The sequence below is a fragment of the Mytilus edulis genome, chromosome 4 (genome assembly GCF_963676685.1).
Source record: "Mytilus edulis chromosome 4, xbMytEdul2.2, whole genome shotgun sequence".
In the NCBI taxonomy this organism is placed as follows: domain Eukaryota; kingdom Metazoa; phylum Mollusca; class Bivalvia; order Mytilida; family Mytilidae; genus Mytilus; species Mytilus edulis.
Genome location: NC_092347.1, coordinates 61,398,029 through 61,425,947, shown reverse-complemented (window position 1 = coordinate 61,425,947; position 27,919 = coordinate 61,398,029). Strand labels below are relative to the sequence as shown.

The window sequence follows — 27,919 nt, the reverse complement described above, 5'->3', positions numbered from 1 at the left end:
GTCAGAAAATATAACATTAAAAAAAAAACCATTGTCATCACAATGATATAACATAGCCATAACCATGAGTCTTCCAGCAGGCATATTTACTAAATGTCGAATATCCGTGCATTAAAGTATTTGTCAAGAGGTCAAAATGTAGGGTCATTGTTACTTAACATAGTTAAAAATTGGATGGAGTATGGTAATTTGAGTTTTCCTTGATTGGTATAGATGGAAGAAAATATAGGAAAGGAAAAGAGGCCTATTGATGTTGGAGTTAAAAAATCAAAGAATGTTCACCTCATGCACTACGTTGTTAAAAAAACGTACATATTAGGTAGATAAAATGTCTTGAAGTAATAATATTAAGCCAGTAATGTAAATGTTTTGATAGCATTTTATGCAATCCTTAACTCATAATTCAAATGCATTGATCGTCCAAAAAATGAGAGTTTCTAACCCCTGGAACCGCCACTGATGTTTATACACAACACTTGGTCAGTTATGAATTTTTTATTCTTTCAACAGGTTCAAAACATTTTTTCAAACAATATGGTATAACAACAACAACAATATTGACCATTGAGAAAAATTTAACAAATCCTCCGATGTAGAATATAAGTTCATTTTGATGAGGGATTTTATATGACTCCATTGTCAATGTTACTGCTATACTCAGTATAATCTGGAGACATTTAACCAGGGGATTTCTTAACTCACTATCTACTTTCAGACGTTTAGCTAGGTACAAACTGACTCCAAAACCTGAAAAACAGAAATGGAAAGATTATAATTTTCTTTTAAAATATTAAATTGGACTAAAATGCATTTTTAAAGCCTTCCGAAAAATGTTGAAACAAAATTAACAGGTCTGGCTTCTTTTAAGCATATTTACTATCAGGATATACATTGCATTGTTGCAATGAATTTTCAGCAAAAATGCTAAATTGGTGTACGCTTTTGAAAATATTACCCAGAATGCAATAGATTCTGAAACAGCGAATTGTATAAACTGCATTGACAGTCTCACTGTGAAATGTGTTTTTCACTTCAAACCAAGTTAGTTAAATTGTGATTATGTTATGCTTTATTTCTTAAAGTGATGTGGAGACTGGTACCTGATGATTTAATGTTTAAAAGTCTACATTGTCTCTTATCATTTAGATCTTGTCCTCAAATTGTCTGTTATATTTGCCACTGAACATAAAACAAAACACCAATCATTCAATAATACTAGGATCTAAAGTCTTATATGTCCTATGTCAATCATTTTTTTTGTCAATAGTACTGTAGAAAAGTACACTAAAACATTGCCTGATGTCTTTATTCACAGCAGAGGTATTTTTTTGTGCAATGTTAATTTCATGTCACCTCACTTTTCTACATATTCTTCGGTTTGTTTTGGGATTGAAATTAATCCTTTCAGTTTATGTAATCGTAGCCATTTGTAGCAGTAAAAAAACAATTATTTTGTATTCAGAATTTTTGAGGAACAGTGAATCTTGCCCTTTCCAAGTTTCTAAGCATCCTTCAAAAAAAAATTCAAATTATGACAATGACCTTATATTGTTTACTACATATTACCTGATAATGTAGATATATCTCTATCTATACTGAAGAATAATGACGTATCTGGATGAACCCAGTCTGGGTTGGCACACCATTTAATTGCCTTAGCTATAGACCAGAATGGGTCCAATCCTATCAGTAATATTGTATAGTAGGTCACTGCTACCAATATCAATAACAATGTACACCAACCAAGGTAATGAGGCAAGGCAAGCTTTGACACATGCTCATGTTTAATTACTTCTCCAAGTAACATACCTGAAACAGTAAAGTTAATTTCATTTTATTTTATTTTATGACAAAGCTTGTTAAAATATATTGAGAGATGCCGTTAGACAAATGTCTATGATCATAAATATTATTTTTTTCTTTTTATACTTTCAAAAGTAATACAGTTAGGGACGACATCAAAAGATCAATGTAAGATAAAAAACTTAATTCAAATAGTTTGGGGGTGGGGGGTTGAACTGCTGCAAGATTTGGTTATCCGACATTGATTTTTACATATATTCATATGGGTCAATCAATTTTTCCCAAATTAAGTTAATAGGGGGGTAGGGGGGTCAGTGAAAAAACTATTTGAATTAAGTTTTTTATCCTTCATTGAACTTTTGATGTCTTCCCTTAGCAATAGCTGGACATAACATTTATTTAAATCATTGAATTTAAAAAAAATACACCTTTTCAAGGCTGTTTTGGCCCTTTTCTGCTGTATACTTTATGCCAATGATGGGACATTATTTTCAATTTGGGATAAAAACAAAAAATCCTTTAGATTCTGACCTTTTGAAATGGGGATAATATTTTTTGTAAAAATAACAAAGTATGCGATTAAAATAATTTTCAATGCCAATCTTAATGTTGCTTAGCTTCAAAATAACAATAAAATGTTAACACAGATATGTCTCACCTTTCTAACAAAATCACAAACTTAAACAATTATTGTTGACACTACTTAATCCTTACCCAAATTATTCATAACAAAATTACAGATCCATTCTCTTTTGTTTGTTGTCAAATATTTCATATAAGAAACTTTATCTTAGTGTTTAGTGAAGGCATGTCAGGTATACTAAGGATATAATTCAGAATTTTTTAATGTGAGTTGATTATACAATTATGTCTTTCTTAGTCTTTGTTTTCTTATTACTGATACAGCTCACGGGCCCAGATGGCAGAGTGGTCTTAGTAGATGAACTACTGAATCAATAGTCTGTCAACACTGAGGTTGTAAGTATAAATGCTGCACTAGTAAATCCAAAATTTAAAATATTTTCAAAGTACTGGTATTATTTTTAACACAACATCATGCATTTTTCAGTCAAAAATAGGGAATATATTAATAACTATAAAATGTGCTGCACTTCTTGGCTGAATATAGTCAGTAGGTGTTTTGCTCAATGTTGAAGACTGCAATGTGTCCTTTAATAAAAGCAATCATTTTTTTTGTATCATGCTCAATATTTTAAGTTTCCCTCCCTTCCACTGATATCCAAACCTCCAAAAAGAACTGAACGTACTTGATATATTTAAATATAAATAGGGAGAGTGTGTATGGAACACAGATGATGCCCCAAGATGCATATAACATTATAAAGGGTAATTACTTAAGAAAGGTAAAATTACACTGCAAAAAAAGTTAGAGAACGAAAACCAAAATTTCAGCATCTTATCATTTGTAAAGGGGCATAAATATTGAATGGTAAAAATGACAACACCAAAATATAAAACTTGACAGTTGTTATGTGATAATAAGCATTGAGTATAAGTTGTATAACATTTGGTTGATGCAAACAAAAGTTAGAGAATGGAAACCAATTTCTGGACTTACAAATGTACAAGTGTAAATCTTAATGTCCCCTCTGCTACAGCAGGGGCATCCTTTCATGTCAAAATTTTATTTACTAACCAGCAATAGTTCCTGCAACCACTTGGTGTGGAAAATGTGTAGCTATAAATAGTCTGGATATATTGACAGCAAACAGCAACATACCATATAAACACCATATCATAAACTTCAGGTCATTTCTGTAATTTATTATAAATGTATAGTTAAAAAGCTTTGAATTCTACTTTTTGTGTACATGTATATTATCATTATCTAACAAGTTTTTAAACTTTCATCTTTTTCTGTACCCTTCATAAATCTTTTGAATAACTTGTTATAACCAACCAGTCAATTGTTATAAATAAAATTATATCCTACAAAAAAGGAAAGGGTAAATGTACAATTTAACCTTTTGGTTAGTAAAAAAGAGGATTTTTCTCAATATTGTAAAAAATTTAAATTGCATTTAAGTCTAAAATAACAAAATCACAATAATAAAAGCAAGCAATAATTTCTGAATTTACAGTAAGCCTTTGATAAAAAAAAAAACAGAGAATGCATACAACATGATAAAGAGACATAACTCAATAACTATAAAAGTGGCCCTACCAAAATTTTTACTTGATCTGTGTTTTAAGGAACATTGTAAAAAATATTGTGTATTAGTTTCATAACATTTGGTTGAGGCAAACTTAAGTTAGAGAACAAAAATGAAAACTTTTGTAATTTTTCCATGATAAAGGAGCATTACTCAAGAACGGTTAGAATGACACTACCAAAATTTAACCTTGATCTGTATTTTGAGGCAATAAGCATTGTATATAAGTTTCATAAAATTTTGTTGAGGCAAACTCAAGTAAGAGAACCAATTTTGGGATGTACTTACGTACAGACAGACAAGGGTAAAACTTAAAAGCCCCCTCCACTATGGCAGGGGTATAAAAAAAATGCAAAGTGGTTACAGTTTAACTGTGACGTGACTGAGGTCTATGAGTTACAGGAACAAAAGGCAAGAGAAAGAACAGGTTAAAGGTACAACCACTAAATAATGTTAATTCGAAAAATATTGCATGCATTTATTATTGCGATTTTTAGACAATGGCATATAATTATGAGATTTTGAAAGTACATTTGTATTGCAATTTCTGAAATCTCTTTGTACAGATATTTGTTTTAGACATTATTTTGAAGGTAATCCTTTATAAAAACATAATAAGAGTGCAAGTAGTGTGAAAGAAAATGAATGTTTGTTAATGACAGAAGATCAACATGTTAAGTAAAAGTATTAATTTTGTGGCAGTAATATCTATATATATATATATATATCAGTTTATTTTCACAAACTGATCCACGCTTAAATAGATTGAATGTTGATTGTTGCTATTTTTAGACATTATATATATATATATATATATATATATATATATAAAAGTCTATAAAAACGAACAACCATGTATTATAACATCTTATATCAGTACCGTTGTGCAAATCTTTAGACTGATATATATATATATATATATATATATATATATATATATATATATATATATATATATATATATATATATATATATATATATATATATTGATATATCTATGTACCTGTTAGATGGTAGAGCATGTTTGTTGAAGGATCTCATCATCACATACATTACAGCAGCTGTTATCATGGCATGACCTGATGGACTTCCTAGAGAAAACAACCATGGGTAAAACTATTGCAAACTTCTATCAACATATAAATCAAACAGAAAGTTTTCATGCATAGTCATAGACTGCTTTTGGTTATTTATATCTTTTCTTTGGACCATGGTGTTTATCTATTTTTCTTTGTTTTGTGTTTTTGATACTGCTCTGAGTATTTTCTCCCCCTTTTTAAGCATCATTTTGTGCATGCATGTTTATTTTGATAATTCTAAGCTGATAAACCTGTGAATTTGTAGATTCCACAACTGCCTCCAGTGTGATATGATAGTTCTCTACTTTAGGCATATTAATTTCAAATTTAAAACACTAGGCTTGCAGAGCGTTTTAATTAATTACTGGTATAAATTAACTGTCCAGTTATCAGAAAGTTGATAAGCAATGAAAAAAGAAGCACAAGGTATAGCATGCATACTTAAAGCTTGGTTTCAAATTTCGGTACAAACCTTGATTTCTAGTTCCTGAGAAAAATGAAAATTTTCTTTCTGATCATAGGTGTTAAAGCTATAATATTACTTTATGGTAGTTAAGGTTGATGATATTAAATTATAAAATTATGACGGATCTATTGCATGGCTCATCATAGATTTTTTTTGTGTGGTTTTGTCAAACTTTGCATACAAGCCTATAAATTGTGCACTTCATTTGAACATGAACATTTAACTCATCATTGGTTAGGCTTTATGCACAAAACATTCAATGAATAAAATGAATCTGCAGTAACAAGTTTTCATACAGTAATAGCTAGTAACTTACACAGATAATTAGATTGTGCATTAGCTGATATAGAACAGTCCATATCATATGAAATGTTAATTTATTGTCAAAATCAAAAATGTTTTGAAATTTTACAATCCCATTTAAATAAACAAGCCCAAAATATCCTTATACATGTATAACAAGTGACTACATCTAAACAAATAATTCCTCTCAGACCTAAAATTTAGGGATTAAAAATCTACACCCAAAGCATATGACCTTACAGAAAAAAGCATGAAGGGAACACATAACCATAGGAGGAGCATACATCACATGTCTTGTCACATGATTAAGTCACATGCCTGGTCCTGTTTCACAGGTAAGAGAATACTGCTGCAGGGAAACAGGATGCATCACATGATCATGTTGTTGTATTTCATGTATCCACCAGTATGGTCTCTCTCCATGTAGTATCCTGAAAAGTAATCATGAAAAAAATGTTGTTTTATTTGAAAATTTATTTTTTAAGGTTGTGAATATATATATAACAACATTGAAAATGTGAAATTGTTCACCTATCAAAAGTTTTTTGGATTCTATTGATTGATTGGTAGTTGTTTTACGTCACAGCAATAGGCAAAAGGGCTGTAACGAGGGAAGAGCAATTACAAATTGTCAAATAAAAAGTCATTTAAAAAAGGTCTTTCAATGTACAAATCATAGGTTTAAAGCAAATCTACAAATAAATTTCAACAAAAATCAAATCAAATCAATTCTAAAATGTTGTTTATTGCCAAAATGGGAAGAATAGTTTTACATAACATTGGTTCTTGAAAAATGAATGAAAAAGAACATGTAAAACCTACCATTTTAACACTGCATTTAACCATTCAGAAATACATGCTAACCAGATAACTTGTATTCCGGTATGTCTATGTAAACAATAAGACAAAGGGAAGTAAATCAGAAAGGCATAGCGAGGATCACCAACTGTTGTTATGAACTGCATAAGGTCACCATGGTGCTGTAAAATAAAAGATGAATTTTAGTAACCTTTTATCATATTTACTATGAAATATCAACAATTAAATGGTTTTGTGAATTAGACATTTCTTGAACTAAATATAGTACTACTTTTTTCAAAATTGATTGTAAAAGACAAAGGCCAAAAAAAATCCCATTTTTTTTTAATCCGATCCTTAAACCAAGTAAATGGATTGAATTGAACACTTTCAGTCATTTCTTGAATTTATTGTCATTAAGAAACCAAATCATGACTCTAAAATTATTCCTTTCCTGTGCAAAATTTTATATCAAATCAAACTACCCAAATAAAATATAACTGAGTAAAATTTGAAGAGCTACATGTATACAAGTTAGATGTCTGTTTTGAGAGCCACATGTACATTTGTACATTGTATAATTGGACAATTTACACATTGTTAACACTTTACCTTAAATAATGCTTGAATGCTGTGAATAAAATAAACTCCCTGTAGGTGAACATAATCCATCACGCCTGGTTCTTTTAGGTCCAACAGCTGATTTAGAGTCTCCATAATTCTGTATACAATTATACATTATAAATATGATGTATATATTAAAGTCAGTCAGGGGTACTACTTGTACAAGTGTATTTTATTTACTTGAAGAAGTAAAAAAAAATATACACATATAAGTAAATAAATAATGTTTGAATAATCTCCCCTTAATTTTCTAAAAAAATTACTTGTATAAGTAAATTTTTCTTACAATCCCACAAAAATCCTCAAGTTTGAGATGTAAAATCATACCTTTAATGATTTTTCCCAGGTTTGCTCAAATTTTTTCATTAAAGTTCAATGTTTCATCTCATTAATTCATCAAAGGAACTGATTGAGCAAAGATCTTGTATATTTGCGCAAGGCCTTCAAAAATTGCTCCTTTGGGGCTTGTAAATGAGCAGTGTTATGAAGATAACAGACAAATGGGATTTTCATTGTCCATGAAATTATACTTAAATGATTAGTAAAGACATCTGTAAAGGGTACACAATTTAAAATTCTATTAGAGCAAAGAAATCTTAAGAATTCAAGAAAAGAAGAAAGGATGATTTTTTTACTTATACAAGTAAAAAATTCTGAATGCCTAAGGGACATAACTAAGCCCATTTTTTTTTTACCTATACAAGTAAATAAAATTCACTTGTATAAGTATCCTACAAATTTACTTATATGTGTATATTTTTTTTAACTTCTTCAAGTAAATAAAATACACTTGTACAAGTAGTACCCCTGACTGAAAGTATAATTCGAACACATAAATAAAAGTGTATTATCATTCTCTTCCAGGGCCCTTTAGCATTGTGGTAAAGTGAAGCTACAATGTATATGTACTGGTATATTGCTTAAATATGATGCCATCTGAAATGATTGACATAGAAATCTCAAATGATTGACATAGAAAGTGTGTCATGGATGCAGGCCCAGGTCCAATCATTATGAAGAAAATGGGGGTTAAAAACCCCCCCACAATACATTGTAACGTCACAATTAATTTTAAAAAAAGGTGGTCCAACAGCAGAACACCCCCTATTGTCTGCCAATGAATGGGATGCTTCGACCCTAGAAACAAAATTATATTACTATGATGTCATGTGAAATTTGTAAGGAGAAAACACTGATTTAGCACTAAAAAATGTTGGTCAAATATTCCCATTAAAAGGTTGTAAATACCTATAATTTTTGTTTGTGATTAAAATGTCTATTACATGCATAATAATGTGCATTTCATTAGTTTGTTTTTAATTCACCTCTGATCTTTTCAATGAAATAACATACACTAATTTACATGTATCCCAAGGCAGTGTTTAGAATTGCATCTATTTCATAGGTTTATAAATATCTCATTTATCTATTTAGTGTGGATAAAAAATACTTTTAGTAAGTTTTATTTGTTATGGCATACATTGTATGAACATTATTGCAATTTGAACATAGTAAGTAAATCGATAGTCAAATGTACATGTAATATCTCCATGTATTTAATACATTTGTACTTTAAAATACAAAGTACATGTATTCATGGTATTCAATAAAAAACATATATTCTTTTAGGCAAATATAGCTGATAGGAAAATTAATACTGTATCCACAACTCTTAACCATTGACAGGATTCTATTATAATTTTCAAAAGATTATTTCTTGGACATTTTAAATAAACACAGATTTTAAAACATGATAAAACTGGGTTTTTTGTTTTTTCATTTTTTATCCTGATAATTTGAATCTTACTTAACACTTTTTTTTGGGGGAGGGGGGGGGGGGTGTCCAAGGGCAGAACATATGGACAGCTGTATCCACATGATGGATATTTTTCAAGTGTTAAAAAAAAAAATTGAAATCCACATCACTTTGTTATTATGGTCCACCCAAAAAGTATCAGTTTACATTTAAAAAAAATAGAATTTTGTGTTTCACTATAAAGGCTGTCATTCAAATCAAACTTTTTCCAACATTTTTTGGTACAACACAAGTATTTCAATTGAAAAGTAAATAAAATTTAATGGTAAATAAATCCGATTTCTTAGGAAACTTTAATCCACATATGCATGATATTTCAGTTTGCCATCTACTTAATAATTTGTACCATGTCAGCGGGGTTTCCGCTGGCGGTCCCCATTTTCGCAATTTGCGAAAAAATAACAATTGTGGCGATAAAAATTCGTCATTTGCAAAGAATTTGACAAAGAAATATATTTAACGATTTATTTTCCTCCATCTTGTGTATTTACTTTTTTTCGAGTTTCTCAGACTTTACCTGATCAGACAATACTTGGAACTCATCTTGACCTCATTAAGATTTTGACAGAAAATCAATAATCAGCTGATTATATTTTATAGCTATCTACAACAAAGGACTAATTAATAAAGGTGACTCTCCTTTTAAAGATAGTTTAGAAAAGAAAGCTGTTGTTGTGACGAAAAATGTTCAAAAGCAAGAAAAATGTCCAATTTAAAACATTAATTATCCTTTGACTTTAATATAGATAATTGATTAGGGAGACTACTTTAAAGTCGTTTGAGTGACACACGTGTTTCAAGCATAGTTTTACGTCTCAACTTTTTCATTTACGACGGTAAGAAAAGAAAACTGTCGTTATGAAGAAATCTATCCAAAAGGTTTGAAACAACCCCTCGAATGATAGTAACCCTTCAATATAATGACTACACATAAAATGAGGGATTAATTTCATGTGATAAAAGCATTTGTTTTGTTGTACAAAAGGGCACATCAGTATCTTTCACCAAAAAAACTTTCCTTTAGGCCACCCTTAAAAAAATGTTTGTTTGGCATTGCCGACCCACACTATCAGCAGGTGGGTAGGTAGGTAGGGATTTTTTTTTTTTTTTTACATTTAAAAGCTTTATACATGTAAATCATGAAGTCTCTAGATCAATGGTGTCTAAAGCATTGCAGCATTGTTGTGTGTACATGCTGGTGGTTTCTTTGAAAGGGGTCAACCGTCAATGTCACATTCTACATCATATGGATAATTTCATGTAAGACAGTCAGTTTTATTGGCAGAGTTAACCAAAGTACCCAGAAAAAAACACAGAACTGAGGCAGGAAACTGACAAATTAACCATATAAAATGTATGACGTAAACATTGAACTTTTATTGTGGGACTGACCATTGAACAGAGGCCTGATGTCACATCTTGAAGTTGTGGTCACAGTTTGGTAAAATTACCATAAGTTAAATGGCTCAACCACTACGGCTCCTTGTACAAATGGACAAAGATTTAAAACTTTGATTGTTTGCTTTGGTTTTATAAACATCACTTTCTACACCGTATAGGTAATTTCATGGCAGTCAGTTTTGTTGGCGTACTAAACCGTAGTACTTGAAGGAAAATGCCAAACTGCGGGAGGAAACTGACTAACCTTATTACATATGACATGAAAATCAAACCTTAATTTTGCAACTGCCCAACTAGAGCTCAAACCAACACCTAGAGGCTAGTAATCATACATGTAAGGTGTGACGAACTACCATACAAACACGCCTACTGCCCCTGATAAGTTTTGAGGATAAAGGATCTGTACCAAATTAGGATAGCACAATATTAAAAATTTGGAAGGTTGGCACAATTAGCCATGGTGTTTATACTAATATTATCCAAGTGCAAGGTTTTTCAGGACTAGGTTTAAAACGTATGATAAATTCAAAATGGAAATATGCAGCAGGACAGACAATTTTTTGCAGATAAATAAATTATGGTTTGTAATGCTTGTTTGATTAACAGAAATCTGGACATGCATTACATGAATACAGATAAATTAATGAGCCCTTAGAATTGTGGAAAAGGAGGGGATTTTATTCATCACTAGTACACTAGATACATTTATAAATATGTTTCTGTCAGTATCTTTTATGTTTTAAGAATTATCTTATTCATGTTAAGAAGAAAGGCAAGAAAAGGGGAAGTACTTCAATTGACACAAGATGCTAGTCTTTAAAATATGTATGTTTTGTACCAGGCTAGCATCTACTGGTACAAAACTACTATAAACCTTTAAATCTGGGACCATTTTGGTCTTTTAGCTTTGGTGCTTTCAGCCATAATTATCTTGAATGCATCATTGTGGTTCTGACTATAGAAGTTACTTTGTTCTCTGGTTCAAGGGAAACTTTGTCAATGATAAATTTCAAATATTTAATAAATTCAACAAATGTAAGAGCCACGCATATTTGTTCTGTGTCTGTGATGTCCCGGTGAAAAGCTTCTATCTCATGAAGCGACAAAGTCAAGCAGACATCAACTGTTTCTGCTTTACAAAAGATAAAATTTGAGTCTTCTACAAGGTCTCTCAGAACGTTTCTTTCAAAGAATAGTTGAACATATGATTTTTGATAAAATCCATCTCCCTTAACCAATGCATTGCAACATAGGGAGAAGCTTTCCCCTGCCGGCCTCTTTGACATTATTTTGGCAGACTTTTTCTATTCCATGTCATTTAAATGTTTGCTCCTAATACAGTGTAAGACAAGCGCTTTTAAGATCGTGATTTGAAATAAGTAAAGCCAGGAACAAACTCGGCGGATACGATCAAATTCCGGCACAATTTCGATTTTTTTTAAATAAAAAAAAATAAATTTCTGAAACGCAAATAAAATTATTTGGGCGGCAAGTTTTTCAGTGGGTCGGGCGGCAATGCCAAACAAATGAAATTTTATTTTAGGCCTTATTAATGTGTAGTCTGCAAAAAAGCAGGTATAAATCAAAATTGTAAAAAAATAATAGTTATTTTCAGGATATTGACTGTCTGATATAGCACACACATTCATATATTAAAAGACAACATTTTGCCCAAAGACTTACCTTTGCATTGAAGTTTGCAATGATTAAATTGCAAAACAAAAAAAGGTACATGTATATGACAGAGTACACTATGTAATAGCAGGGACTTTCTATAGTAATAGTATAGAAAGTCCCTGGTGGTGATGCTGTACTTAGTCTCCGATTTAATTAAGATAAAAGAATACAAGTAATTTAATTTTGTCATATATGCACTATATATAATAATCCAAAATTTCCCCACAAATAGAAGGGTCCAGGGTAGTCCGAGATTACTCTGACGTCCAACAGCTGTTCTGCCAGACAAGCTTGGGTCGTGTCCAATGGCTGTTTTGCCAGACAAGATTGGGCCGTGGGACGGGCCAAGCTTATCTGGCAAAACAGCCGTTGGACGTCAGAGTAATCTCGTACTAGGTCCAGGGCAACCCGACTACCCCCCCCTTTTTTTCTCCTTAAATCCGCCTCTGAAACTCTAATAGCCTCACTGGACACAATTACGAACGATTTTTGAACTTTAATTAATTTTTTTCTTTGTAGAATACTTTTCTTGAATTGTTTGTACCATAGAATTAAAGATGTATGAATGCTTTTCATTTTGAATCATAACACACATAATTTTCTATTTACGTTTGGATACTTTGGTAAGATTTTCATGACCTGGTTTTATGGGTCAAGCAAGCCCAATATGGACGCAATTACGAACGGCACTATATTTATATATCTGGCAGAAAAAATCAATGACAACGATCTAAATTTATGAAACATACATTAATCTTATCTTAAACACATTTCCTAAGAAAATAAGAAGTGTAATATGGTATTTTACTTCAAATTCTTCAGCAGTAGTTGAAGACGAAATTAGTGACAAAAAATTTTCATTGAAAAGGAAATAATTCAGATTTTTTTTTTTATGCAACTTCTTTCACCTAAGAAGCACTGAATTGTCTTTTTAGTTAATAGTGAACCTATGATTTTAATTTATATTTAACCTTTACTTTCGGAGTTCTTGGGACTTTTTAATATGGGGACGAAGTCCCCAATAACAGTAGAAAATTCAATAAAAAAAAAATTCGGGAAAATTTCCCGAATTTTTCATTGTACTAATGAACTCAAAATCGTTCAAATTTTTTTGTCGTGTTTTGAAATCCCGGACCGGCACAGAAATGTACAATGTACTTCCTTTTTCCGGTCTCGTTTGTATGAAACTTTGAGTAAAATATATATTTATCAGTCTAGTATAAAATAGGAAGGAACGCGCAATACCAATTTCATTTTTAATAATTCCTTGATATGAAAAAACGTTACCTGATGATAGCGTTTCTTTGTTTACATTGCATATGACGTCATAATTTAAATAACGTCACAACTAAAATCCCTAACAACAGAACCAAAATCGGAAACGTTACGGTATTTCCGTTTCTTTTTTTTTAACAAATACTTAAGTTACAAAAAAATAATTCATACAGACTTCGTCCCCATTTACAGGTAATGCCTGCCTCATATTAAAAATACTTTTTTCTTCTGACAATGCTCAGGGTCACCCTAGTCTGAGAAAACGTTCATTTTTGGATTATTTTACCAAGATAAAGGGTATCACACATATGAACAGATTCAAGAGATATTTTTCTATCTATATAATGACAAAAGAAGGCAATTTGCACTAGCTTGTGTGCTTTATTCGTGTAATTTCCAAGAGAGGGAGTCATTTTTTTGACATTTACGAAACTTAATTTTTCGTCGTCTGCAACATTAACAAAGTGCGCATGAACTTTTTTTTCGTGAAAACACAAGTAATGTAGTGGGTTTTTAATTAATAGAAACATTTATTAATTATCATGCATGAATATAATACATGTAATCAAGGACGTATAACTAACATACGTCCTTGATGTAATATAAGGGGGCAAACATTAAAAATCGTTCGTAATTGTGTCCAGTCGTAATTGCGTCCGGTAAGGCTATGAAAGTGCCATCACTCCAATATATTTATATACTATTGCTTGTTAATGTAAATGTGTTTGAGAATATTAAATATGGTACATATGATATTATTTTTACCAAGCAATATTTTTTTCTTATCTGTCGTACGCCGGAAATACTGAGTTCAAAGTAAATCGGACCAATTTCGGTACGACGAAAAATATATCCGAAAAGGTAAAAAATTTCGAAAAAGGGTAACCCGAAAATATTACGATTGAATTATTGGGTTAAGAAGAAGGAGACCGAAGGAAAATTGGGTCACCATATCATCAGGAACAGGAAAATATCTTCTTAATACTTTGATTTGGATTTTCATGATAGAGGTGTCAGACCACAAATTCAAATCCCTAGCTATTCAACCAAATTTTTGCAATTTTCACAGATTTCTTAACATTTTTCACAATTTAAAAAAAAAATTGCACATATGATATTACCTTTTTATATGCCAATTTTCAACAAACCTTTAAAGTCTTTAAAGAAAGAATTGACCTTCAGATCACACGCACTGGGCCGCCGCGCCTGCGGCTAGTACCGTGACTAAATCACATTTTCCTACAGAAAATACAAATATTTATTTTATAAATTCGATACTATTTTGTCACTTTGAATTTACAACTACATGTACATGTATTATATTTAAATGTCTTCTATCCCATCAATGCAAAATGAGAAAAAAATGAAAATACACAAAATTTGTTGTATTTGTTTTTTAAAGTAAAATTTTGAAAATGTAATCTGTGTTAAATAAAATTTTATCTGTGTTATAAAAATCTGTACCGTGACAGATGATTGACGTAAGAGCCAATGGGCTATACATATGATCACTCGTTATTGTTATTTAAATTATTTGTACCAGTATGTAATAAAGTCACACTTTATAAGGTGAAAATGTAAAGGAAACTGATAGTGGTGAGTAAACGATTATTGCATCTTTATAAATACATAAAATCATATTGTTCATTTTTCAATAGTACAAGTAAATTATATGCCAATTTTCAACAAACCTTTAAAGTCTTTAAAGAAAGAATTGACCTTCAGATCACACGCACTGGGCCGCCGCGCCTGCGGCTAGTACCGTGACTAAATCACATTTTCCTACAGAAAATACAAATATTTATTTTATAAATTCGATACTATTTTGTCACTTTGAATTTACAACTACATGTACATGTATTATATTTAAATGTCTTCTATCCCATCAATGCAAAATGAGAAAAAAATGAAAATACACAAAATTTGTTGTATTTGTTTTTTAAAGTAAAATTTTGAAAATGTAATCTGTGTTAAATAAAATTTTATCTGTGTTATAAAAATCTGTACCGTGACAGATGATTGACGTAAGAGCCAATGGGCTATACATATGATCACTCGTTATTGTTATTTAAATTATTTGTACCAGTATATAAATAAATTTGGTGTATTTACTGTCTTCTGATTGGATAAAATAATTAGTTTTATTTTCAATGTTGTCAATTTTTATTGCGACACGCCCACTCTGACGTTGTATATTCATACGCCAACTTGTTTGTACTTGTTGTTATTGTTAATATAAATAATATAAAAGTTCTTTGAGCCTTATTTTTTATAGAAATTTATTTATAATGAATGGCAATAATTTATTTTGATTTTATTGAACCATAAAACTAATTTTTGACTCTTCACATTTTACATAATCCGCTTCGCGGATTATTCAATGTGAAGAGTCAAAAATTAGTTTTATGGTTCAATAAATTCAAAATAAATAATAGCCATTCATTAAGTAATAAAGTCACACTTTATAAGGTGAAAATGTAAAGGAAACTGATAGTGGTGAGTAAACGATTATTGCATCTTTATAAATACATAAAATCATATTGTTCATTTTTCAATAGTACAATTCTCAAACTAATAACCTGTACATGAATTAAAAGTGATGACGTATATTCAAACATTATAAACATTCTCTGCTAAGCAAAAGCTTGAATTTTACGTTTACCCATATCAGGTATATTTGATCTTGAAAGTTTCTTTCATTGATATTTTTCCATTTTGTAGTTACAAGTACAGTATCTATAATCTTCATGTTTTAATATACCACCTGTTTTTTTTTTTTATTAATACCAAGGAGTTATATTTTTTTTCTTGTTTTTGGTAAATTGATCATGGTTGGATTAGACAAATTCTTCAACATATCAAACCCTATTTTTTCAACGAATTTACAATGAGAAAAAAGATGGGGTTTTGTTTCTCGTTATTGACAGAAGTGACAAATACCCTTTGATAAAATTGAGAATGGAAATTGGGAATGTGCCAAAGAGACAACAACCCGACCATAGAAAAAAACAACAGCAGAAGGTCACCAACAGGTCTTTTCATTTTTGTAGCCTTTTTCTGTATAAATAATGTTTTGTTGTAGATTCCATTTGCAGGCATGCGCAGTGTGTTGCTTTTCTACTAGCAAAAAACAAAACCCAAAGAAAACAGTTTTGATTTAGTTTCCCGATTAGAGTTATTCAAGAAATATTGGATATTTTTAAAAGTTATTTCTAAACATATGTGATTTCAGTATGTTGTTGTTATACGGATGGAGTTCTTAAAAGTTAAGGTAAATAAGAGTTAGAAAATGGTAGTGACTTGAAATTCAAGGAAGATGTATCCAATTGATATCAATTGGAATGCAAGTATCTACCAAGGAAAATTCTTGCAGACCTATTGACACAAATGCTACTGCAACAAAGACTCGCCGAAGCTTCTATTTGAAAAGTGACCAGTTCTGGCTCTAAAGGTTATGTATATTATCTCTTGACCAATTCCGTATGATATGGTCAGCAGTTAAATAATTGACAATTATCATACAATTTTCTCAATTTGGCCGTTTCAGAATCTAAAGCATCATGGGTAATTTCATTGTTCGTACCGCAAAGTGAAAATAACGTTACGTCATTGGTTGAATTTCGATTGTTTAAGACGTTTTAAACCAATCAAAACGCTTTGGTGTACGCTTTTGAAAATATTACCCAGGATGCATTAGATTCTGAAACGGCGAATTCATGTATGTTCAATATTGTAATATTTAAGTCGCCTTCGGCTAACTGAACAATGTAATAGCTTCGATTTTAGATGAAGAGAATATGTATAAAATATAAATCACGACCGATTATGCACACACAAATTATTTTGATACAATTATATTGTTTGCACATCAACTTTTGTTTCAATTAGATATTGCTATTCAAATGTTTGATTATTGACGTCTGTAGGATTGTTCGTGCCATCATCTGATGAAATCTCCATTATAAATTTATTAAACAATGGAAAATGTCATCAATATTCAATATTTATTCAAATAATGTAAATCTAATTTAAACACCGAACAGTTCATTATAAATCTGTTGAAACTAACTGATAGTATTATTTTATATTGAAGGTAAGGCAATTGCACATACATTTTTTTAAATATATTTTTAATATCTTCAATCCTTGGTCATGTATTTTTTTTTGGCGCTTACTATCTTAAAAACATATGTCAGTGAGAAAAGATTGCAGGTGACGTAAAACTTCTTACATGTTTCAAATATGTCAGAAAAGTAATGTATCTTTTTCAATATTTTACTGATAATAATGTATAAAATTGCAGTTTTTATCCTTTTTGTTTAATTTGGCCTTCCAGGGCCGTAGCGTAATGGAGGCAAATGAGGCAAATGCCTCACTTTTGAAACGACGACCAAACTTTAGAAGTGTCATTTTTTTAATTATGTATTTTACATTATCAATATGCGAATTTCGAGTTTCAAATTATCTACCGGCACACTTCATACAGTGTGTCCAATCTGCAGCAGCGATTGCAGCTTTTATCATAGCGGTGAAGGTAAAAATAATAAGTGTTCCGAATAAAAAAAAATTGAAACAAATCTTAATGTCGTTACAAAACTAGTTGAAGACGGGTTCTTTAAAGAGAAAAAAAGATGAAAAAGGTAACTCATGAGTATAAACACCCCTCATAAGTAGGCTGGCTTATTACTTTCCTTGGTTTATTTATGAATCGATAACACTTTAGTTACCAATGTTTACACTATCAACTCACTGAACAACAAATGCTAATCGATAAAATAATTCATTGACCAAAAATACAATAATTATTTATAATTAATTTGAACAAAATCATGAAGCGCCTTTTCTATGGAAGCCTTTAATGTATAAGGCAATCCATGATTTGTATTTATCTTTAATAAAAGTATGAAATATATTTTTGGTATTGTTTGAAATTCATTTTTTTTGTGTTTCTTTTTCTGATTATGATCAGCATTGTCTGGTTGTAGGCTAGCGTGTTCCATTGATTCTAGGTCGGGGGTTCGAACCCCGGTAGGTCAAACCAATGACTTGAAAATTGGTAGAATAGTGCCGTCTTCCAGCAGAATGTTTACAGGTAACTTGTGATCACTTGTGACAAGAACGTAAAAAATCTGGATAAGTAACAATGTTGGTCTAGTCTTCTCTGTACCTATTCTTATGGTTAATGATTATGTATAATAAATATATCCTAATTGATGCTTATAACATGTTCTCGTCTTTTAGAAAGCTTATAACTTGCTGTTGGACATAAATATATATATATATATATACATAAGAACGTGTGTTGAAGCTTTTCAATAGTACTGGTCACAGGAGAATCGGAAAGTTTTGGTTGACCAACAGAGATTAACTTTTAAAACTTGTTCTGTTACTTACTAGGCTAGCTAATAAAAAAAGCCCCGCATTTCTGTTATATTTTTTTTTGTTTTTTATTATGAATAGTAATGCTGAAATATGCTTCTCCCGTTTCAGGCACCCGAACCCCCTAAAAAATAGGCTCAAAAATTTTTCGCCTCGCTCCGCTCGGCGAATTGCCTCATTTAATTTGGACATGCGCTACGGCCTTGCCTTCGAAACTTGTATTAATGTTTTTTTGATTTACAAATATTTTTCGTCCTCGGGCAGCACTGAAGAGATAACGCATACGCCATCTGGTTCATTAGAAACAAAATTTTACACCGTTTATAATGTTACTGTTACATGTACCACTAGTGCGACTATTACTTCCCGAGGCAATCACAATCAAAGTATCTCAGAATCTCCAGCAATGGCATAAACATACGGATATTGATTTAATGAAATTTGTTGTAAAAAAAAACCAACAAAAAACACGTTATAAATTTCATGTATCAAAAGCGATTTTCTGGGTTAACAGTTAACTTAACACCCATCCGGAACGCGCAAAGCTGAATATTTGCTAAGGATGTATAAGAACCGATACAGTTGAAGAGCAATATCACCAAACGGACTTACAAATAATAGCCACCTCCATCTCAAGTCAACTTTGGCTGTAGGAGATGAAACCTTATTTTCATTATAATTTATAATAGATTCACAAACGGGCAATTTGAGAAAGGGCTTTTTTTAAATGCACAATGCCGGTACCGAAGTATATTACTGAGTTGATGATACCATCGGAGACTAATAGTCCACCAGCAGCGGTATCGACCCGGTGTTATAATTAATGAAAACAAATGTTATAAATTCATGCGTCTGAAGCTCTTTTCTGAGTTTACCTTCACCTGGAACGATAAAGGCCGAAAGCCAAGGACGTACATGAATCAAAACATAATTTTAAGAAAAATATTTTAAATATTGAATTTTATCCCTCACGCATATATCTCTTGTTCCTTGTGCGGGCTTAGTTACTGATAACATCAGCTCTTAAAAGTTTGCATAGGTTTCGAATTTATCATTTATAAATATTTGAGGATCGATCATCACTGAAGAGATATGATTTGTCGAGATGGTCATTTGATGTAGTAAACTAAGTACCATTTTAAGTTATTATCCGTTTCAACATGTACACATATCATACTTTATTAGTCTACATGTCCAAAGCAAAAGGTCTTCAGTCAGCGAATTGTCCTTAGGTGGTCTGTTATAAGGATACAATACTTATCAGATCCACATCTCCTTTATTTTTCAGTGGCGGTAATAATTATTCGTCCTATCCTTCCTTTCTTTTCAAGTGCAAATACCACGCATGATCTTTTTTTTTTTACAAATATGTTAGATGAAAGAAGATAAAAAAAATGAAAGCCCTTTTTATTCATATCAATTGCTTACTTGTAATTCCTTGATTTTTGTGCCATGTACTTTTAATTTTCTCATTACCTCTTTTCCGTATTATTCCCTTCATAAATTTTATAACAATTAACGTTTACCAACCAGTTTCCCGCAATAGTTATAACCGCTATTCTAGCTGTCCTTTATTACTTGATTCTTTCTGTTCATCGTATTTTGTACTATTTTAATCTTGACAAATAATGTTAATGGAACGTTGAAATTGATTAAACCGATTGCAATAACCATGAACCCGAGAGCAACATCAAGTGGTACGAAAGCGTAATTTACTTTTCATTTCCAATTTTGCAGAAATATCGTGGTTCACATCAAGCTCATCATTCAGCAACTAAACCAATATTAACAAGATTTATATACTAAATAAATTGCTTATGTGAAGAAGATAATTGAGAGTCAACAGAAATATAGATCATGACCGTGTAGGTCGACAAGGTAAGCCTCTCTCGCTATGTATGCACCCCTACTCTAGGTTTACAAAATCATTATCCGAAATGAAAAAAATTGGAAATACATTACAATATAAGAAAGAACTATAAAAATCAGTTGAAAAAGAATTAACTCATTCGAATGGATAAACATACAAATACTACAAATACAAGTGGACGTGGACGGGTTCAAAACCACTAACAGCTTAAAAAAAAAATCATGATGCATCTAAGACTTAGTTATCAACCAGTACACATCCAACATTCAATGGATTAAGCGTCATTAACAGTCAGAGAAAAACACGACCTTGTGCAATGCCAAGATACTGGATACTGTAAATGCATGAATTTGTATATTTATATAACAATAATATGTAGTATATAACAAACTAGTAATATTTAGTTTGCTTTTAATTTACAAAATCAATATTTATATCAATAAAAACAATATTCAGTGATCTTATTACAGTGTTGAATTGGTAACCTTTTTGAATAAGTTTATTTAAAGGATCGATATGTTTACCAGGATCGTTATTAAATTTCCGGGCACGGTAAACAACATTTCCGTCGAAATGAGGATGTGCTCTCCCGTTTGAAATAAGTTTTCTACAGGTACAACCAATACCAATTTTTATATGTATGGAAGAATTTAGTAAAGGTATTCGATCTTATATTTGAGCAAAAGGAATAGTAGTTTTATATGTTGAATATCAAAAGTTTGTTTCTGTTGCAATAAAACTCATCATAGATACCAGGATTGAAATTTTTATATCTACGCGAGACGCGCGTTTCGTCTACAAAATACTCATCAGTGACGCTCGAAAAAAAAAAAATGTTAAAAAAGCCAAATAAAGTGCGAAGTTGAAGAACATTGAGAACCAAAAATTCCTAAAAGTTTTACCAAATACAGCTAAGGTAATCTTTTCCTGAGGTAGAATAGCCTTAGTATTTCAAACATTCAAAGTTTTTTTAACAGTTAATTTTTAACTGAATTCAATATTTGAATGATTTTGATCATAGATTTAAATAAAATCTTTTAATAACAACTAAATTTCCATGCGACAGCATCTTCGAAATGAAAACAATAAACCGGTCATCTCATATTATTGAATTGGTTTCATTATGTCATAAATATTGTTTGTCATTACAGCATTTCGGAACAGATTTGTGTATTTACACGAAATGCGACAAAGAATTCTGAAACTTTTCAGCATTATTTCCATATTAATTGAGTTGAGTATAGAACAGAAAGCGAACGACACCTGGAAGAAAGATGCTCTTAGACAATATTATAACTTTTGTGGTAAATCAAAATGTATTGGTAACGGCAGAAACCATTCCAGTGCTGAACATAATCCCATAACGTCAATCTGCCATAGTTGCTCTTGTACCTTTGATTGTATAAAACGTGGAAACTGTTGTCCGGATATTGAATTTATATTTCCTAGTAGAATATGTGTAAACGAAGTATTTTATGACAAATCTATGCAGGATGTAAACATTTTAAAAATAAACCAAACTGATCACAAAGTTGTAAAAGAGTGTCCTGCAAACACACCAGATGATCTTAATTCCAAATGTAGACTAAAGAGGAATTTAACGGAAAAATTGACTACACTACCTTTGACGTCATTAGTTAGCTTTTTGACATATGACAGTATATACTGTTCCGAGTGCAATAATGATAATTACAACATTCAATCATGGTTTCCGGATTTTGAATGTTCGAAAATGACTGATTTCAATGTTCTAAGTTCTTTAACTGAAATTGTTGAACTTTCTTTAGAAAATGATTGTATCATTTTAGCAAACAACCAGAACCTGCCTGTCCAAATATGCATTGACAATCCAACCGTTTTTATATCAGAATGCAATCAAACTGGAACATGGCTTTCAAGCAATGACGCAATTTTAAACGCATGTCAATCCATAGATCAACGAATCGGAATGTTTCGAAATGTATTTTGTTACATGTGCAACCCTCCATCTGGAAACATTGAAATTATAACAACGTGTTTGCCAAGTGATTCCAATGACAACTCGAAACTTTGCAACAGTACCAGCCTTGACCGAAGTATGTATCCATTCAAAAACAGATATTGCTATCTTTGCAATATCAATGCAACAACAGAATTCGTGAGTGATATTTTTTATAGTGAAAATTCTGCAAGAATGAGTCATGTTTACTATATTTTTTCTCGATACTGTAGCTCTGGTTTTGTGTTGGGAGTATATGACGACCAACATGTGGTAAATTCCACATTTGGTGTCGAAGAAACTCTTCCATATGAAACTAATGCAGTTGATAAAACAGATCATCCAGTTTCGTTCACGAGACAATCGCAGTATACCATCACTTGTCCGAGCAGAGAAGTTTTCAGTTTGTTTTACAACATAAATCAAATTAAAACTGAATCAAAGTCGAGAGGCTGCATTTTTCAAATCGAAAACCCAGACAGTATGATGAAATGCTTTCGTCAAACAAATCTTATTAGAAATTGTCAAAATCCGGGATATTTCACAGAAACCTACGATATGATTGAAAACGCTTGTCTTACTTTTGAAGATAAAAACCTAATGGCTTACAATGGATATTATAATATTTTCTGCTATATGTGTAATGAATGGGTAGATCTTGCTCATTTTTTCTGTTTGGATAGAAAATTTCAAGAACTGTTGAACGTAGGAACAAATCATTGTGATATAGTACCGTCTAATAAATACATAATTCAAAGTGTGTTTTGTCAGCTTTGTATAGTAAGTGACTATAGTTCGTCAGACAGTTTAAGTTATCGTTCTATGTTTATGTTGACGGCATATGATAGCTACATACACGAAGATTCAGATCCAATGTGTTTGCCAGATCAGTTGTTTGACAAAAGAATGGTAAGGTTTTTACTTGATAATGAAAAAATGGTATTAAACAAAGACTGACCTATATATATATTCTTTTGGAAGTAAATGGTAAAAAAGCGTTCTCAATACTTCTTTCGTTATTTGCATGTCTTTTACCACACGATGATAGTAAGGCGAATACATCAAAAAGCTTGAAACTGTACAATTAATACTTACAGTAAAGAATGAAATAACACGCCAGTAACACGTCAGCAACTTACACGTCAGTAGTCAATACTGTTGATGTTTTTCAAAAGAAAAAAACGAAAGAAGAAAAACTACAGAAACAAAAGTAGTATCATTAGAATAAAATCGCACATTTGAAGATTGACTGGCCTAAAAAAATACAACCCCAGAAACTACAAGGGACCTGAAATATTAGCCCAATTGCCATAGGGAGTTGGAACTTAAATTTTTGAATAATTAATATGTTATGAATATTTGAAAAATAAGAAAACAAAAACAATGTGCATTCCAGTACACAAAAATGTAGTAAAATATAGAAAAGAACAACAAATTATATTAATGAAATTTATTGCATTCAAATGATTTTTCTTAAGAGCAGAGGCTAACTTTTCAAAACCCAACAGACGTATATTATACTGGGACGATTTATCAAATAACAAATGACTAAGTTGTATTAAGTCTAAATATATAGGCCACATTCGAGGAAAAGAGGACGGAATTATGGCAACGCCTAAAGGACATATCCGTCGTCATCTATGAAATAAATATTTTATGACTCGTGATGATGTCTGTTAAAATTTCGAATGAATTACTTCACTTTAATCACTTGGAACTCTCGATTGAATAGCTTCCTTGAAAGTAGCAACCGTCTATCTTTCTGGTCGACATTTCTATTTTAATAATAATAATATGTTTGACTTATATATATAAGAAATTCTTCATTTCCCCAAATAAGTCGCATTTTCAAACACAAAACGCATTAAAACATGCATTTAAAGAGAAAATTTCGATGACTACTAAGCAAACTGGAAGGCTTTGTACGCTTGTGTGTCACAGTTGCCTAAGTTCATGCCTATTATCTCCTGTTCAGAGGGCTTGTTTAATGCCATACACTTTGCAGACAATAACAAAGACATGATCAATAATGCTTACTTAATATACTCGACGATTAAATCAAAAAGATCATTGTAGAGCATTCAGTTAATGTTATGAGCCTACAAAAACTATTCTTACCCAAAATATTTGTTTTACCCTCAGCAACTGTTACAAAAGTTTAAATTCGCCTTTTGAGAAATCATATTTCTTTTCATTATTATACGTTTTATTACCAAATAAGGTTTTATGTACACTAATCATTGTTTTGCATTCATTTCAGAAAACTTGTAGAGACTTGAAGTGTAGTCCAGGAAAATTGTTATCAAACAACACATGCATTCCCCTACTGAGGACAACCACCGGTCTATGTTACATATTTGCTGTTGGTTTCGATGTTGTAATATACGATAACAACCTTGACCGAAAAGACAACACCTTGTTGAAAATACTTGTCTCTGAAGTGTTTGATCATTTGATAAAAAAGTTGCCCGAAGCACGGTTATATCAAACTTCGATAAACATTATGTCTGAAAGTTCCTGTAGAAATCGTAAAGCATTGTTTTCTGGGTATATTTATTTAGGTTTGTGTGCAGAGGAGAGAATTGATAGACTTCATTCAGAAGAAAAGCTATTGCAACTGGTAGATTCAACTATTAGAATTAACACAAGTAAGGTAGATGCTGAGGTTGTCTTAAAAAGAAACGACAAAGCTTTTAATTTACCATCATTGATAACGAGCCTACAATTTTCAGACGTGTGCATTTTCCAATCCAGCGTATTTTCATCAGATGGCTTCCCAATTCATTATCATGTCAACGACCTTCTTCTTTGTACACAAGTTGAACTAAGCGAAACAGAATATGTAAAACAGAGCACTGAACGGAATATCCTTCTCCAAATCAATGGCGAATCCTTAGGACCAAATGATTTTTTAGTAGTTAAAGAAAATAAGATTCGGGTATGTTCTGAGAAGTATATACAGGCCGTATCTAATATTCCCGAAGAACCTATAGATACACCTATGCTGGTTGTGAGAAGTATTTGTAATATTATATCTCTTATATGCTTACTTTTAACATTCATAACCTATAGTTTGTTCAGAGTACTCATGACAGTCCCAGGTCAAAACAACATGACGTTAGTGTTTTGTCTGATTTTAAATGAAATACTTTTCCACATACGATTGTATGAGATCAAGGGAGATAACGCATGTAAAATCATTGGAGTTCTTCAACATTTTTTTACATTATCGGTATTTACTTCGTTTAATATTTGTACGTTTCATATTTATCGAGTTTTTACCAGTTCCTTTTCAAGAAATTTTAATTCTAATTTTCATGTTGCTTGTAAGTACAGAGCGTATGTGTTTGGACTTCCAACTGTTATTGTTACATGTAATATCGTAGTTACGTACACTATCGAAGAATCGATTGGATATGGAGGAAAACTCTGCTTCATTTTACTGAGGACAGCCGTGATTGCTACATTTTTATTCCCAGTTGGATGCATTCTCCTGTCGAATGTTTTTATGTTTGGAACCGCGATTCGCCATATTTGCAACACTCCTAAAGTGTCATCTGAAAATCAACCACGTGATAAAAGGAATGACGTAGTAATATATTTCAAATTATTTACTATTACTGGATGCACTTGGTTGTTACAGTTTATTGACGCTTTTTTGCCGGAATCCGTCTTTTCAATATTGATTTCTATTTGTAATTTGCTTACTGGATTATTTATTTTTGTTTCATATATTTGGAACAAACGTGTCTTCAAGCTTTACAAGTCTTTGTTCACGGGAGAACAAGACGGACAAAGTTGGAAATACAGAAAGGATATCCAGAGTCAACCAACAAATGACAGTCATATAGAGACAGGGAAGGATTATCCAGATAAAACGAACGGACACACAAGTACTCGTTTATAAAGACAGAAGTTGTCACAAATTCGTACAATATGCAGTTATATTTCTGAGAGTTCTCTGGACTCAGATTATATTGGAGCTTATGATTCAGCAACTTACAAACGAGTATCCAAAAACTTCCTGTTATACAATGATTACTAAAGTGTCTTGAACATTATAAGCAGGAATTAAGATGCTTAAATAGGTAATAACCATGTTATACTAATATGCTTCATTTATGTTAGACCAACACAACAAATAGGTTAATATTGTCTAAATGCAGTAGGAAATTTACAATAGTAACACAGTTATCTGTCTCATTTTTTTTTTTAGGAAAACCATCATTATGACTATAGATGTCTTATCGTTAATTTGAATATACCTTTTCTGATGTAACATGGTCCCAAAATAATCTTAGATACTCACTTAACATGAATATATTCAAAAATGCAGTCAAACCTGTTGTAAGAGACCACGTAAGGGAGAACAAGTCAACAGACCGTACGTAATACGGTGGTTGTTGGTGGTGGAAATCTATTTTATTAGTGTTCTGTTGTTTATTTTTTATTCCAGAAATCAGTCTTTGGTTTTTTTGGGTATGCATTATTTCGCACTTTGTCATGTCGGTGCTTTGTTTTAATAGTTGACTTTATGGTAGTATTTTTTTCATTATTGAAATCCATATTTTATTGTTGTTTATGTTTTCCATTCATGATGATTTTGTATTTTGTAAGATTTATGTTTTTTTGTTGTTTTTTTTCTATGATAAAATTATGAAAATATGAGCTATTTATGTGCATCTTTAAATATTTGTCTGGTTTTATAGCTAGCTTAACATCTCACTTGTATGACAGTTACATTGAATTCCGTTATATTGATATCAATGTGCGATCAAAACAATCAGACATAAATGTTAAAAACGTCACAAATTGGGGTCAACATTGTGTAATCCTAATCACTATAAAACAAATAACGGTTTCCAAAGAGAAACACAGAAGGGCATGTAGACAAAGAACATAAGCAAAAGCTATAAACAATATTCAAAAATCATAGCACAATATCACAATGGCGGGATGAATAAGTACCGTCATATGTATACAATCAAAAATGAGGTAAACGGTAAAGGATAAAAATATAAAAGCACAAAACAAGTAAACTTGCTGTTGTTTTCTTCTATGGTCGGGTTGTTGTCTTTTTGGCACATTCCCCATTTCCATTCTCAATTTTATTTTATACGTTATTAAAATGACAAACAGCGTCAGTACCTAGAATCCATTTTTGAAGATCATCATGTATTATTTGTGAAGTCGATACGGAATATTTACCAACCAGGTCTTGGTATTTTCAGACGATACGTTCTTGATATAGCAATGGATTATAATCTTTCTGCTC

At 31.3% G+C, this 27,919-nt stretch overlaps 2 protein-coding genes across 4 annotated transcripts; one reads left to right on the top strand and one right to left on the bottom strand.

Annotated features, from left to right (window-relative positions):
• Positions 1-480: 480 nt before the first annotated feature.
• On the bottom strand, positions 481-14,253 carry LOC139521955 (glucose-6-phosphatase 2-like). 3 transcript variants are annotated; one of them, XM_071315790.1, is made up of 8 exons: positions 14,183-14,253; positions 7,237-7,345; positions 6,649-6,806; positions 6,141-6,257; positions 4,982-5,065; positions 3,461-3,579; positions 1,567-1,809; positions 481-747 (listed from the first exon to the last, which is right to left on the bottom strand). In XM_071315790.1, the coding sequence occupies exons 2-8, from the start codon at positions 7,339-7,341 to the stop codon at positions 485-487; spliced, it is 1,089 nt and encodes a 362-aa protein (XP_071171891.1). In that variant the 5' UTR covers positions 7,342-7,345; positions 14,183-14,253; the 3' UTR covers positions 481-484. The 3 variants fall into 3 exon arrangements, with proteins under 3 accessions (XP_071171891.1, XP_071171888.1, XP_071171887.1); XM_071315787.1 differs by lacking the exon at positions 14,183-14,253 and adding an exon at positions 12,149-12,171; XM_071315786.1 differs by lacking the exon at positions 14,183-14,253 and adding an exon at positions 9,582-9,622.
• Positions 14,254-16,512: 2,259 nt separating this feature from the next.
• LOC139520127 (uncharacterized) lies at positions 16,513-27,307 on the top strand. The gene is made up of 4 exons (XM_071312590.1): positions 16,513-16,868; positions 20,534-20,674; positions 21,818-23,553; positions 24,905-27,307. The coding sequence occupies exons 3-4, from the start codon at positions 21,850-21,852 to the stop codon at positions 26,549-26,551; spliced, it is 3,351 nt and encodes a 1,116-aa protein (XP_071168691.1). The 5' UTR covers positions 16,513-16,868; positions 20,534-20,674; positions 21,818-21,849; the 3' UTR covers positions 26,552-27,307.
• The last annotated feature ends 612 nt before the right edge of the window (positions 27,308-27,919 follow it).

What these genes read in the sequence shown, in the direction of transcription:
- LOC139521955 (XM_071315786.1), bottom strand. Translation starts at nt 9,607, where the DNA reads ATGAGTTCCAAGTATTGTCTGATCAG. An exon ending in TGTGAAACAGGACCAGGCAT is followed by an intron (nt 5,066 to 6,140) that starts GTGACTTAATCA and finishes TTCTCTAGGAAG; the next exon opens with TCCATCAGGTCATGCCATGA. An exon ending in CATGCTCTACCATCTAACAG is followed by an intron (nt 3,580 to 4,981) that starts GTACATAGATAT and finishes AATAAATTACAG; the next exon opens with AAATGACCTGAAGTTTATGA.
- LOC139520127 (XM_071312590.1), top strand. Translation starts at nt 21,850, where the DNA reads ATGCGACAAAGAATTCTGAAACTTTTCAGCATTATTTCCATATTAATT. An exon ending in AGTTGTTTGACAAAAGAATG is followed by an intron (nt 23,554 to 24,904) that starts GTAAGGTTTTTA and finishes CATTCATTTCAG; the next exon opens with AAAACTTGTAGAGACTTGAA.